The following is a 15,237-nucleotide window of genomic DNA, read 5'->3' as shown; positions in this document are numbered from 1 at the left end:
CAGTATATCCAGCCACTATTCAAACTGTGTTTGTAAACGTGTAAGAGATCATTTTCATTTACAAATTAATATTCAAGAGGAGCCTTTCATGGCACATAATAAACTGAAAGAGAGGGCTCGATACAGACACAGACGACACAGCACGTGCAGTTCAAATAGAATCATTTAATTGATATTTCTTATTACAGTTACCACATTCATTCAGCGGATGTATGTGTGTGTTTCTAGTGCTGGGGCCTGTGTGCAGTTCATCATATAACTGGTTTATGTATTACAAAGATTGGGCCGTGACCCTCTAAGAATAGTCCGTGAGAGGATAATGCCAGCTCTGCACCGAGGCAGGGCAGGTACCTCAGTCTGTCCTGAGAGAGAGAGAGAGAGGTGCCCTGTTTGAGTAAATAAAGCAGGCATGGGGGATAAACAACAGATGGTACAGCCAGCTAGTGATTGTTGCTCGCACACACACACACACACACACACACACACACACACACACACACATACGCACAGCTTGCATGTGGTTTGGGTGTGTATGTCGATGTTTGTGCAACTGTAAAGGTTACAAGAGGCTAATGAATCAGAGGCAAACACGGGGTAAATATTGTCTTTGTCCTGTTGCATGAGATGAACCAATCATTCCTTGACTTTTTATTCAATATCAGCAGCACTGAATATCATAGCTAAAACCATTATAACCACAGCGCATTAACACACAGGCAAAGGCACTTAAATCCCATTGTATTTCTATTATACCATCGATTCATCTACCATCATTTTGTTCATCTATGTCAAATGCAGCTTGTGGTCTTTGTAATTGTTCAGTCTGGCTCTGTGGGGCTCAGGTGGCCGACTGTGCCACACATATTAAGCTATTATGAGCTACAATCACAAACAAATGCACTATGCAGTCAACAGCCATTGCAAACAGACACGCTTCCATTTAAAAGCTGAAGATGTTAAATAAAATAATTCAGTGTCCGTCCTTCTAGAAACAAAGCATATTAAACAGTAACTGACTCACCACTGAGTGATGAAGTGAACAAACTTCTCACTGAACTGGCCGACAGGAAATACTGGAGGATCCTGTGGAGAAGAACACAACTATTCAGATAACTTGTAACACTTTATACCGGGACGATGACAACGCTCTGCACTGACTGAAGGATCCTGACACTTAACTGCACGTAAATAAAAATAGATTACGGGTGGTTTACATCAACAGGGATAGGAGCTAAGATTAAGGTCAGATATAGTTTAGATTAACTTAGTTAAACGTAACCCATAATAGACACAGTGTAACATCATAATAGAGTTGCAAAAAGATTTTCCAACAATCTTTAGTGCATAATAAAAAAGGACACGCTCCCTAAGGTGCACAACTTTTATTAAGATCAACACTAATTAAACAACGACTGACACAACATAATGTTCAGAGTATATAACGTTGAAGAGTCTGAAGTCAGCGGAGTTCACAGTTAAGTACCTTTCTTGTACGAACACTTTTGTGCTTGACCTCAAGGCTACACTCTCCACTCTTCATCCTCTGTATTCATGGAAGCATTGAGTGGTGATTGGCAGTCAAGTTAATGTACAACACCTGCTGGCTGACACAACATTGGTCTCGTTGGGTCAACCAATCAACAAAGCCGGCGATTCAAAAGGTGAAAGTGCAAATGTGAGAGACGCTGTTGTACAATAAAGCTGTCATGGTTTGGATTTCTACCACCATCATGTTTTCATCAGAGTTTGGCTAAAGTGAGAGGATGGCGGCTAGAAAAACGTGATGGCAATAACAAGGTTTGGTACAGTAGGAAACGGACGGTTGTTTGGATCTAATTTATCATCCTGTGGAGAGAGAAAGTGAGTGTGACATGGTAAAAAACATAAAGCTTTAAAATAGTACCAATCTCAAGAGGTACCTGAAGGTGCACCTGGAAGCAGAAACTGAGGTAATTAACGATGTTATAAACTGTGTTAAGCCATTTTGATGAATTTCTGAATGGTGGGGAATTACTGAACTGGTTATTATACTGTTAAACATGTATGTATTTTACAGCACAGACCTCCATCCTGCATTTTTAAAAAGCAGCATTTTTGTTTATTTTTGATCAAAAAACATGAATCATCAATTATGGCAACTGAAGCTAGAACCAAACTGTTCAAACTACTCAAATGTTCATAGTTCTCTTTCACTAAGAGACTACAATTTACTGAAAATATGAGGGTGACCATATTTGACTAAAACGCACTTGGACATCTCAGAATGACTAAATATTGCTGCCGAAATTAACACTATGAGTGTGATTGTGTGTGTGTGTGTGCGTGTGTGTCAGGCGTGTGACATATTGTCAATGGAGGGTCTATGAACCGTGTCATGTAGAACAGCTGGGCCAGACTGCCCCTCACCTCATTAGTCCATCCATTTCCCTATTCTCACTGTGCTTCTTTCCTTTTGCCGGTGGTTAATATTTACTTATTTTACCCTTAATATCCTTGGAGAAAAAACTCAGACCACTGCATAGAAAAAGCTGTCTCAAATAAACACCTGTATTCTCTTTTTTTTGTCTCAATGCCAGTGAACTTCAGAAGAGAGCACCGAATGAAATTGTGTGTGAAAAGCACAGGATTAGCATTTTCCTCTTTTAAAATCTTCCTATATAAGCCACCAATTGTTGAAATGCAACATAGTGCATCCTGACACACAGCATGTGCACAAGACAGATGTTTATCGGACATACAAGAGGACAATAATAGACAATATCAAAACTAAGTTGACCAGAAAAGAGTAGGTGTTAAGTCCTACAAGATTTACAATATGCGTAGCAGTCACATCCAATGATATGAACAAAAATACACAAAGTACCTCAGATATGCACAAAAATCATAAAGCCTGGTTCCACAACCAGGCGTTTATTCAAATGCAGGGAATTAAACCTCTTTACATCTGAAGCCCTGCTGTGCCATTAAAAACACCTCTGGGCAGTGTTCGCTATTCCTTAATGCTCTGATCGGCAGGCTCCCGCAAAGCATGATGCATGAACCCATTTAAATTAACAAAGGAATGGGTTCCCTTCTAATCTCACTGCACTTCACAGTGCTGCCGCCGCTTGGATGAGCAATATATCATAGCGCACACACACACACACACACACACACACACACACACACACACACGGGCATGCACAAACAAATGCCCTTGAGCAATGCACACCAGAAGCCTGAGTGTACACTCCGTTTAGAGGGAGAGTACCAAACAATTTGCAGCCACTGTACTATGGTGTACACACACACACACACACACACACACACACGATTGGATCAACTGGGCCCACAGTTTGCGTAAAGTGTTGCCTACACAAACTCATTTATGTGTTGCGTAGGCTCTGTATCTGATGCAAAATCTCTCTATGCACTTTCCCCACATATTTGCATGCACCTTTTTGCAGGCACAAACACACATCTATGCATGTATTCATGTCTCCAGCTAAGAGGAACAACGCTAAAGCTTTGATGTGGCAGCAGGCGATGGCACAAAAGACAAGCAGGCTGATGAAAGTAACTAGTCTGCGTGAATTATTCCTCTGGTTGTCAATGCGCTCCGCTACGAGACAGAACACACACTACGAGGGTACAAGGGTACAAGTAAATATACATGTCATTGCCATGAAGCAATTATTAGGCAAAATTAGATCAGTAATTACAGGCTTGAAACTAAAGTGGGAGTTCTTTATTAGTGGAGCCACTTGCTATTCAACACACATTAATGGCACATTAATGAGGGTGGACAGCAGACAGATGGTGGGAACGACTACAGAGAACTTCTCGTTCAAGACATAGACTGAATAAGGCGAGCATGTTTCTCTGCCATACACTAATACCAACAAACATTTCATAAGATGCACTGGATAATAGTGTAGCGTATTTACATGCACTTAAATGGAGGATTGATAAATGAACTGAAATTGAACAACCACGAGGTTAGGGCTGGGTGATATGTATATGTATAGAAAAACAATATAAAAATGTCTAGCATTTATATTTGTTCTACATCATTTCTATAGCAATGTTAAATAACCAGCAGCTGAAATGTGTTACAGCAATATTTACGCCAGTTGGTCGACATTTTACGTTCTGACCCTTGCATGAGGGAGTGAACCTGTTGTGCCATCATGGAGAGGGCACAACATACAGAAACGTTCTCTAAAGTTTGCCTCATGCCGGTCCCGATTATCGGCAAGTTTGGAGTGGAGGCTATCCGTTGTCAATAACCGGCACAACATACCTTTTTCTCCTTCACCTTAAATGGACTAAAGACTACAGTACACAGAAATGCGTTTATGTACGACATGAACAACGGTTTATAGAAAATGAAATAATTTATGGGGAAACTGTGCACACAGCCAGATAACCGATAATAATTAAATGTATAGCGGCAATTTTTTGATTGGTATCCAAACAGGTCAGGCCTGAATTTTTAAAATGTAATTTTTAATCTGGCTCGATACTGCTAGGTTAGTGACAACATGTGTTGTAACTTAGGTAAACAGACTTGGAAATGTCCATCTATCTGGTAAGCTGTGACTTGCAAACACGTTTTCTTTTCTTTGTTACCTTTTATTTTCTACTGATGTCAGGATTTTCAAGGTCACTTCTCCTTGCCACAAAATATATTTCAGAATCGTTGATCCTCTGTGTCGGCACCTTGAGATTTGAGATTCACCCGGGAGAAAATCACAATGCTCTGTATTTGTTGATGTGTCTACCTTCAAACTGTTATCTCCTTATTTATTTGGTCTTTATGGTGTTTGTGTGTGATAAAGAACGAAAAAAGGAGAGGCAGACTGTTACACTCCACCCCCCACCACACACATACCTCTAGCTACAATAATATTAATGATCCACTCACAGAAGCCTATTACTCATTCAGCCATTAAAGCAACTTTCAAATCCACAGTGGATAAGTCACACACAATATCAAAGCATCACAGACAAAGAAAAAGGTATTTGGATCACATCTAGAGTATGTACTAATGGGCAATACTTACTACCTGTCAATGAGTCAGATATAATTGATCACATCTGCCATGATGTTAAAGTCAGGTGTGTGTAGCTCAATTAAAAATACCGTAGCTTTAAATTAATTACTCTATGGTATCAGTGGAAGTTCACAATGCCTCTAAATTCGACAAGTTCTATAATGACATTAAACTTTCTGTTGAAAGCACTTTTCAAAACATCTAGCCAAGCAGTTGCATTTTGTGCCAGCTGAAGGCGTGAGAGAGTTATTCGGCTTAAATCTGAATACAACAGATATACTGTCATACACACTGTCAATTACACCTGGGTTTGTGACAGGACGCCAAGATTGGGATAGACTTTGGTGGACCCAAAAGAAAAGATTTTAGATTTGGGAGCCCTTGGGAAGAACACAGTTCCATTGACCACTATAGAATAAGTTCATGAATACGATTTTAACCAGTTTAGAGGAGTGCCAGCCTACTGTTAAAAGGCAATCCAGTAGGATTAAACAATCAACAGTGTCGAACGCTGAGCTGAGATCGAGAATAATTAAATTGGACATAAAATCTCCAGCATCAGCTGTAAGAAAAAGATTGTTTCTTGTTTTAAGGGGAGACACACCGAAGGCGAAAAGGGTCATGAAAATGTTAGTTTAAATATGCAAATGAGGTACTATATTATCAAATATGTGGTAACTTACATACATTTCCAGAACAGAAATCTGAACATTGGATGAAGCCAGGTTCAAAATGTGTGTTTCATTTTGTCAAAAGCCAAAGGTTGTTATGAAGAGATTTTGGGATATTTCTTTGTATCACTCAGAAAATACACACAGAAAATAATGCCAAAAGGCCATACATACATCTTTTTTATATAAAATGTATATAAATGAAGCTATGGATGATAAATAAACAAACTCCTCTATAAATTTCAGAAAATAAATATTGAATAAATTATAAACATTGAAGTAATGCATTATCTAATGCTAACCTTTGGTCAATTTAGGAGAATCTACAGACAAACTGAATTAAAAGAAACACTTTAATGTGTATTTCTTTTCACTAGTCTAAAAGAAGACAGTGTTATGGAAGCAAAACAGTCCAAAATCTCAAAAATGAACAGTGCATGAAAAACACGGTTTCTGCCTGAGTTGTCTTCCCTTAATGAGGTTGTGAACTTCTCTGGGTACTCTACTGCACATTTAACTGTACATACATCCTAACTCTAGTGCAGTCCTCAACCTTTACATTCTATGTGAGCGACTTCCATCTTTCTAAAAGGGTGCTTATGCTCTTGTCTCTTCCTCCGAAGCACTGCATTAGCTGGGACAGTATAAGGCAGTGCTGGCTCTGGCTCGCTAGGGACAACATAAATGTTCTCTCGCCTCAAGGGGAGGAACAGGACAAGGCACAGGAAAAATAGTTTTGAGTGATGCCTCTGTCTAGCTGACTAATGAACAGTTCAGCCGGGGTCAATCCATTACAACCAAAAGCATTTAATTATTAATTACGGCCAAAGCTATAGGCAGTTAAGGGCGAGTGACATTGTATGTTAAATGTGTGATATAGCTGGTGCTGAGGTTGGGAGGGGGGGGGCTGGTTTAGGCTGCAGAGGTATTGTGGCTTTTCTTCTATCAGTGCACGTCAGCAAAGAACTCAAAAAAAGGAGAGAGAGAGAGAGAGGAGAGGAAGGTTGTGATTGCTGCTTTTGATGAAAAAATAAGCAGTGTGAGCTTACACATTCATGGACACCGACATAATAAAATAGCTTGTCCATGCATCAAGAAATCAAAAACTGTGTGTGTGTGTGTGTGTGTGTGTGTGTGAGGGGACATGAGAGCATTTCAGAAGCAGATGTAATCTAGGTAAACTCATTATAAAGAGGGTCATATACTTCTGTAATGTGTTTCTGTCTATTTTCTTTATTCCAGTTAAAAAGAAAAAGAAGGGCTATCCGTTGTTACAGAGTGGTAGATATTTTGGTTAAAATGACATCTTTAGAATGATGTACGTCAACGTTTTTGTATCTGTTGCTGCTTTGTTTGTTCATCTTAGTTATTTTTGCATATTCCCTTTTTTGTTTTTGTATGATCTGACTGTATTTATATGCGTGTATGTTTATATGTTGTGTGTATATTATGAAATTAATGTTATTCCTTTTTATAGAGAAACGAACACCCTGTGCAGTCATAAGAATAGTCCTGGTTAAACAAATGCTTTGGTATTGGGTCTATAGTGCTCTAAATTCAGCTTTGTTGCTGTATATGTTTGTGTTTGTGTTTGTGTGTGTGTGTGTGTGTGTGTGTGTGTGTGTGTGTGTGTGTGTGTGTGTGTGTGTGTGTGTGTGTGTGTGTGTGTGTGTGTGTGTGTGTGTGTGTCACTCATGACAGGTCCAACCTCTACAGTAATGTGCGTGTGCATATGTGTATTGCCTGAGGCAGTTGCATAGGGTGAAGGGTTGAGTGAATGGGGAGCAAAGCCGCCTGAGTGGTTTGCTTCATTAGGAAACAAAATATAAGCTTTCCGGGCCATTAGGACTGACTTTAGATGCAAAAGCACATAAGACGACGACTCACCTCATCAACGATGCATTGCAGTAACTGGAGAGGCTGGAGGAGGAGAGACACAGGGAGATGAAAAAAACATGTCAGCCTACAAGGAATTTCTTGGCAATAGGGAAAATCAATAGTGTGATAAAAAAAAAAAAAAGTATCTACTTAAATTAATCAAATGCAGCGAGCTCAGGCAAAGCAATCCTTCAGCTCCTGTATGTTTTTATTATTCCATAATGGCACCTAATGTGATACCAGCAGTTTATCCACAATCTAATATTTCATTGCAAAAATGCAATTTTAGTGTTTTTTTTTACAAATGAGAGAGTCAACCAAGAGTAACAGACTATAGTGTGGGAAACCTCTATTTTCTTTATTTCTATTCTAATGCGATAAAACTCACCATTAAAGATCCTTGATTTTTCTGAATCTGTAGGAAGAGACAGAGAAGAGGGGACGAGGCAATATGTAATTAGCGTGTCATAATCAAGACGTTGCACTTGGACACATTATGATCACTAGGAGAAAATTATTGCTTTCCTGTTGGCAATTTGTGAGTATGCGTTAACACCATTTACATAATGAAAACACACAAATGTTAATGGCCTTGTTCTCATTTGTGGAGAATGGGGGTAAAAGATCCGCTAATGCTAATTTTCAGAGTAGTACTTTATTCATACCCTCCAGGTTATCTAGATGTGCCGGGATAACTGTTACAAACAGCAAGCTTTGTAATGAGCATGCTCAATGTGTCGATTTCTCAGGTGCAACACTGACAATAAACCGGCCCGGACACGGTAAGTTACCTGCATAATGATGGCAATAGGGCTACTGGGAAAAAAAGTGATTTGAGAGGGCATCTTGAAAAAGGTGCAGAAAAAGATCACCCCGGATAACTCGTGTTGGGCTTGGCAATCACAGGAAACAAAATATAGAAACATGCATCTTAGACATTCTATACTTATTTGACTTACTAAATGCACATTCGATGGACAGTCGAAATCAAAACATATGAAAGGAAAAGAAATACGAGCTAGAACAGGAACTTTTCAATTTGTAAGATCTAGACTCTGAAGATGCGAGATACTGTCTTAAAATGTGACACTGCAGCGAAACTATAAAAAGCATTTAGTTTTCCCAAGTAAACCCCCAGGGCTGAATTCATTAGAACAATCAGTTTTAATTTCTAAAAACCTAAATTTATACCTCCATCATATACACTAAATTATACAAGCCCTGAAAACTAAGCTCGGCTGAACGTCTAAGAATGTTTGGTAAATAAATTGCTCATTTCTCCGGATCTTTTGACAGTGCATTAGAGCACTTATTGATTCACTCAATTAAATACAGGTTTTCACACTCTGCAAATACCAAGAGACTCCTAAACTGCCTCTATATCCAGTTTTGCCTGATTCAGACACATTAAAGGCAACTATGGAAAACGAATTTGTTCAGAAATAATTACTAGGACAAAATTGCATGCTGCTCCAGGGGTTGAAATTGGATAGTGGGAGACTAACTTATTCAAGCATAATTGAGCACTTATTCTTCTTGTACGAGGTAGCTTGACCACATATCAAAAAGAGAGCTTTAAAAATGCCTTCTTATCTTTCCCTCCTAATAGTCTCATCACTGTGGGCTGATTATGTGGTCGACATATTACGATCTGCATGTTCGTCCTGAGGGCAAACATTGCTTAATATGACATTTATACTTAAGGACTTTCCAATAATTCTTCTGATACCTGGTCTAAGAATAACAAACTAATGTATGTTCGACAAGCAAGCATGTTGTGTTTGTTGCAGAAGGTGTGAAGGGACCCCCCGTCCTATAGGACTGTGTATCAACTGTGTGTATCAAATGACAAGCTAGTTGTGTAGAACATCGGCTTTGTGTGTCTCTGAGCTGGAGAGCCCTGATACAAGTGGCTTTGTGATGATTTGTGAGCCACATCAAGATTGTTTTTTTTTTTTTTTAAAGTATCACAGTGGGCCCGGCGTGATAATAAGAAGTCACAATTTTGAGATATCAAATGACTTCTGTTCCTTTCAAGAGCCATTCAATAAACACTTCTAAAAGATCAGATGACTGGTTCCCTCCTTGAGAATTTCAAAGATATTTCTTCAAAGGTAAGGAATCTGAAAACTCATAAAAAAGGCTCCCTTTGCGATAAAAACCATCAATTTCAACTAAGGTTAACATGCATGTTTGGGTTATCGACAAAGGCAGTCCCACTCAGGCAACAAGGAGAGATCACTACAATAAAGGGGGAAATGGAGAGAGATCCTTCTCTCAGTTCTTTTCTTTAATATTAGGTCAACGACAACTAAGTCTCTCCGTTAGCCATGCAGGAAAAATGCAGCTCTTCTCTGATTTCTCCCAAACTGAAAAGCTTATTTAGCCTTTAACTTACCTGTTTGATTTGCAATAGAATTAGTTTCATCAATGTCAAAAAATTATGTATTAATAATTAGCTCTATAGGGAAGCCATATACAAGGTATTCAGAAATGTTTTGTTGACAATAACTATGGTGATAAATAGTGAAAGATGTGGAGAAGCTTTACATACCTAAGACTGAGAGGGACGGGTCAATAATCTTTCCAGATCATTTGTACACTAATCTAAAGCCTACAAGGGAAGCCTATTACACTACACTAATTACTTAAAGAAGGACATGTTCGCATGGAAAGTACAAACCAGTTGAAAGCTGGCATAAGGTGCTGGAAAATTACCGCAAACATTGTTTACAACACACATACAGTACATAGTACTACGGAACCATTTCTTTTGAGAGGAAGAAACAAAGTAACACAGGGAAAGCGTCTGTGCTGTTTGATGGATGCAGTGATGTGTAATGGAAGCTCCTGAAACGTACACACAAATAACTGACGTGGTATTTCATCCAAAGATTCATTCAAATCTGTGAAAAATGTGACAAAATACGGAGAAACAGAAAACAACGATAGAGCAAACAAATCAATCAGAAGCAATAGCGCTGGCGGCTGTATACACATCACATCAGGTCTAGTGTCTTCAAAGACTTTCAGAGCGAGCCGTGCAAAAACTCCATTAACTCCCGACAAAGGACGCAAATGAATCCTGACATGTGGTGAAGTGGATTTAAAGAGACCATCTCTAATCATGACAAACATGAGGCGATGATTCCACTGTGTGTGCATACACAAGAGAACGAATGAGGGACAATGCATCAACTAACCGCGAATAAAAGCAAATCATGAACACCTCAAAGCCAAATTCAACTTCAACAACTCATTCTGTATTTTACACAAGACTACAGTGGAAACTCAGATGCTGCTGATTCTCTTCAAATCTCTCTCTCTCTCGCTCTCTTTCATCTTCTCCAACTTCTCCCTCAGTATGTGCTAAAATGTTCTCTGTGAAGTGTAGCAGAGCTTTTTTTTTTTTTTTTGCACAGACAGCTGTGCCAGCGTCTGCAGAAATGACAGCTTAGGCCCGAGGACTTTGGCTGGCTGCGCCTGACGAGCTGGATCCGAGCGCTCTCGCCACACCGCTCTGCTACAGCCTGCAGGTGAACTGTCTGCAGCACCATATGGAGTTAGGGGAAAATTAACACTGAGAGGAGGAAAGCTGCGTGACAGTGGAGAGCCTAAACTACCAACTGAGAGGTGTTTCTAATATTTTGTCTACTTTGTTTTTTTGTATCGATGAGGTTAGATTAAAACACCGTTTGTAAAAATAACAATTAATATGATAATGGCAGCATTAAATGAAGAAAGGAACAGTCATGCCCAAGGCTGTAATCATACACACACTCCGCACACAGATTGATCATCAAGTGAATAGCTACATCACAACTGTAATCTCACAACCCATTGGCTCTCAGTCTGATGACGATAAGCCTCTGGACGAAACGGACGTTATGTCTGGGGTTCTGGTGTAACCAGCGGATATTCGGGCAAAGACTTCCTTTTCCGTGCGCCACTGTCAACAATACGATTAGCAACTTGAGATACGCAAACGGAGCCGAGACGTCGTTTACGACAGGATAGTTTCACAAGAAGATGGTTTACAAGCTAATTTTAACTCATAAAAAGCGAAATCATCGTCAGTTTCCAACAGTTTACCTGGATTCAACCAAAGCCAGCTCCAACGTGATTGGTCAATACTACTCGGACTATAACCAGACTACAAACAGGAACCATAACTTCCGATACCAAAGTCTTGCCACGTTGTCAACAGTTTCTGGATTCAAATGCAGATTTATAGCGATTATCACAACTGTAATTTGAGGCTGTTTATTGTGGAAGTACGACATTAGGCACCAAATTAATTATTGTGAGAACACATTTAGGATTTTCTCAGCACATAATAGATAACATTAATAGGATGACTTCAAGTGACATTAACAACCAAAACCCTTACGGCCTAAAATACATTTTTGTTCAGGGATGCTGAGATTTTAAGTCTCATTTGACTTTAAATTCCAATGTTTAGGAAGATTTCCCATTTCCCAGGAAAAATAGTTGACCCTTGGTAGATAGTGCAGTGGTGGTTACATCACACTCTGCTTTTTTAATAAACCACAATGAAGTTATATTTGACTGATTGAGCAGTGCTAGTGTTGCATTCATTAGCCTGCAGAAAGATCAGATAGAAAATGATCAAATATGTTCAATACGCAGAACGACGTATTTTCAAAGCATCATTTTCACACCATAACACTGTAATTTAAAGAACAAACTTTTCATTAGATAAAATCTGTCCCATCCCATTTTGTGAAGGCAGGTGGCCAGGAGGTAACCTAAGGTAACCATATTTGGATTGCTCCGCTAGATTAGTGAGATAAACCCATCTTAAAGGGCTAATTAAGACCTGATGGGATTGGGAAGTCACTTCAGAGGTCGGCAATTACATTTGAGCAGGATTTTAACTTAGTGTAATGAGGGGGGAAAAAAGGAGCCCAAACAGTAGATTCATACATTTAAAGTTGTAGAAAGTAATACAGATGACAAAAGACTATATTTTGAGGTCAGACCTCTTAGTCTCATTCAGGGATTTTAAACATGATTAGTGCCTCACGTAATACAGCAACATTTCTCAAAATTATCGGATAATGTTTTGAATAATTGGAGAGCTAAGAGATCATTTACTTACAAGAATGTTTAAAAAAGGTATAGAATTGTGTTAATCATCTTATTAAATCTTATCTTAAAAATATAATAAAAAAAGAATATCTGATCTGAAAACAAACAAACATTTGTTTAACCACTGAGGACATAGTTACTACTGTACACAGACTAAACAGTTTTCTTGCAACATGAATCATCGCAGTCAAATACCTTTTTAAAAGTTCTGATATGTTTATGGATGAAATAACTAGCCTAATACGGAAATAACTTAAACGCTGACAATAACTCACCTGTGGATAGGGGAACATGCCGAGCGCCAACTGTGTAAAGAAGAAAGAAATAATAAGTGCTGCAGGATATTCTTCTTCAGTCATTTGATCTCATACAAACATCTGGGAAAAGATTCGTTCATGACTGGGCCTGTGCAAATCTCTGCAAAGACCTGTGCAAACTAATGCAATACAACCAAACAGACCCTTAATAATAAGAATGCTTACATTCTTTAGCTTAAAATGAGCAAGTGGTGGAACTTTATATTCTAATCTTATGCTGTGGCTCATATTTTACACATGCATTAATGTATACATGCCTTTCCACTGCCAGTGTCTTAATGACATAGAATTCTGCTAAAGCCACCAATGCATGCAGAAATTGAGACTTTCTGTCTTTGAGGTAAGCTTAGTGCCCACCTGCTGATAACACTTCCTCATCAAACAACATCAGCTATTAGTTAATAACCCCCCCACGATTACCACCTGCAGAGAACAAAATAGAGGGATAAAGAGAAGCAGGGCGGGATTGTGGGATGCTTGTAATGTGTGTTATTTTGGATTGGGGGGGGGGGGGGGGGGGTTGTGTGACAGCTCTCCCTGACATTTGGCAATTCACTTGGGGTGGGCATTTTTCATCCTGGTCAAGGGCAGCTTATTGGCAACATTACATTATTAAAACATCAAAACGCTCACAGTCTTTCCTTGAACATAAATGGAGCAACTCGTAGGCTAAAGATCAATCCAAATTAAGTGGGACTGTAAGCCATTTCATGTAGCTTAATGCACACATCCACAGCTAGGAAAAAAAAGAGAACAGGGGCGTCCACTGCTGTGCAACTCTATCTTTATCACACAGAGATCATGTCAATAATTTTGACAAGGCTCCTTCCCTCTGAACTCATCTATTACTGTTATAATTGTAATGATATCAAACATTATTGACAAACAAAGGCGAGGCAGAAGCCCAACTCATTTGTAATACTGCAGCGGGAGAGCTGTGGACAGAAACAGATGGAGAATCAATAGAGTCAGTGGGAGGACAAGAGACCAGGGGGACGTTGTGCTGAAATTAAAACATTATTTTGAAATGCAGGGTGTCAGTCAAGAGATACTGATACACACATGTGCATCTTACTCTACTCAATGAGCAACAGTCAGCCTAAATACATATTACAAAAAATGTAATTGAACCACTTTTGCTAGAATTTAGTGTCCCCTCCATACATTTCCCACACTTGCCCAATGCTAGCTATAGTGTGAAGCCATGAATACTTTTGTCCCACCTCCATGAAAGAGATGCCCACACTCCAGACGTCTGCGTGGATACCATACTGTTCTCCTGATATCCTTTCTGGCTGTGGAGCAAAAATAAATATATCAAAAACTGCGAGGATGAAGTCAGAGGCTCTGATTCCTGTGCCAACCCAAAGCTTCGCTTGGTGTTCAACAAGGAGTTATTTGACATGAGACTGAACGTAAAGGGTCACTCACCGCCATGTACGCGTTAGTTCCCACATACGTTTTGGCAATAGAATTCACCAGCTGCAAAAGAAATGAATTAACAGTGAATAAGCAAATAATTATGCTGCACATCAATGTAAACTCAGTATTCAACTGACCATAATAAGCTACCTTAACCCTGATAAATGATTTTTAAGAGTCATTACTCCATGTTAGGGAATAAAAAAAGATGGGAGCTGGACCTAACTTACATTATCTAAATCTATTGACATGTCAGGTTGATATTTTGGGTTTCTCTCAACCCTCGCACAAGGGAACCCGAGTACGACCAGGAGACATTAGTGTGTGTGTGTGTGTGTGTGTGTGTGTGTGTGTGTGTGTGTGTTTGGATACAATGGCACAAGCCATCAATGACAGGACTCTGATAATGAGTGTCTGTTCCCACATGGCAGTTTTTTTGTTTGTTTTTTAAGCATGCCCTACAATGTGGGAGGGGGGAGTCTGTGTGTGTGTGTGTGTGTGTGTGTGTGTGTGTGTGTGTGTGTGTGTGTGTGTGTGTGTGTGTGTGTGTGAAAGAGAGATAAACTGAAAAATAGAGTAAAAAAAGACAGAGGACAAGTCAATGCTGCTAGTGTTATACATGCAGGGTGTAAAACTCACCTTGGAGCTTCCAAGAAAGTCGAGGTTAAAAATGAATAACAATTTGCCACAGAAAGGATGGTGTGTGTGTGTGTGTGTGTGTGTGTGTGTGTGTGTGTGTGTGTGTGTGTGTGTGTGTGTGTGTGTGTGCTTTGAAAGGGAGACAGAGTCCTCAGGGTTGAT

At 39.4% G+C, this 15,237-nt stretch overlaps 1 protein-coding gene across 1 annotated transcript in view; it reads right to left on the bottom strand.

Annotated features, from left to right (window-relative positions):
* map2k5 (mitogen-activated protein kinase kinase 5) overlaps positions 1-15,237 on the bottom strand; it is a 52,409-nt gene that overhangs the window by 14,906 nt on the left and 22,266 nt on the right. The window contains exons 15-20 of the mRNA XM_079165310.1: positions 14,446-14,496; positions 14,238-14,309; positions 12,973-13,002; positions 7,974-8,000; positions 7,595-7,627; positions 1,022-1,083 (exon numbers count right to left, since the gene is read on the bottom strand). Of these exons, the coding sequence (XP_079021436.1) occupies positions 1,022-1,083; positions 7,595-7,627; positions 7,974-8,000; positions 12,973-13,002; positions 14,238-14,309; positions 14,446-14,496 (275 nt within the window). The remainder of the gene's footprint in view (positions 1-1,021; positions 1,084-7,594; positions 7,628-7,973; positions 8,001-12,972; positions 13,003-14,237; positions 14,310-14,445; positions 14,497-15,237) is intronic.

This window comes from Pholis gunnellus (genome assembly GCF_910591455.1).
Source record: "Pholis gunnellus genome assembly, chromosome: 1".
NCBI classification, from domain to species: domain Eukaryota; kingdom Metazoa; phylum Chordata; class Actinopteri; order Perciformes; family Pholidae; genus Pholis; species Pholis gunnellus.
The sequence above is the reverse complement of the archived record's forward strand: the minus strand, read 5'-3'. Positions and strand labels throughout refer to the sequence as shown.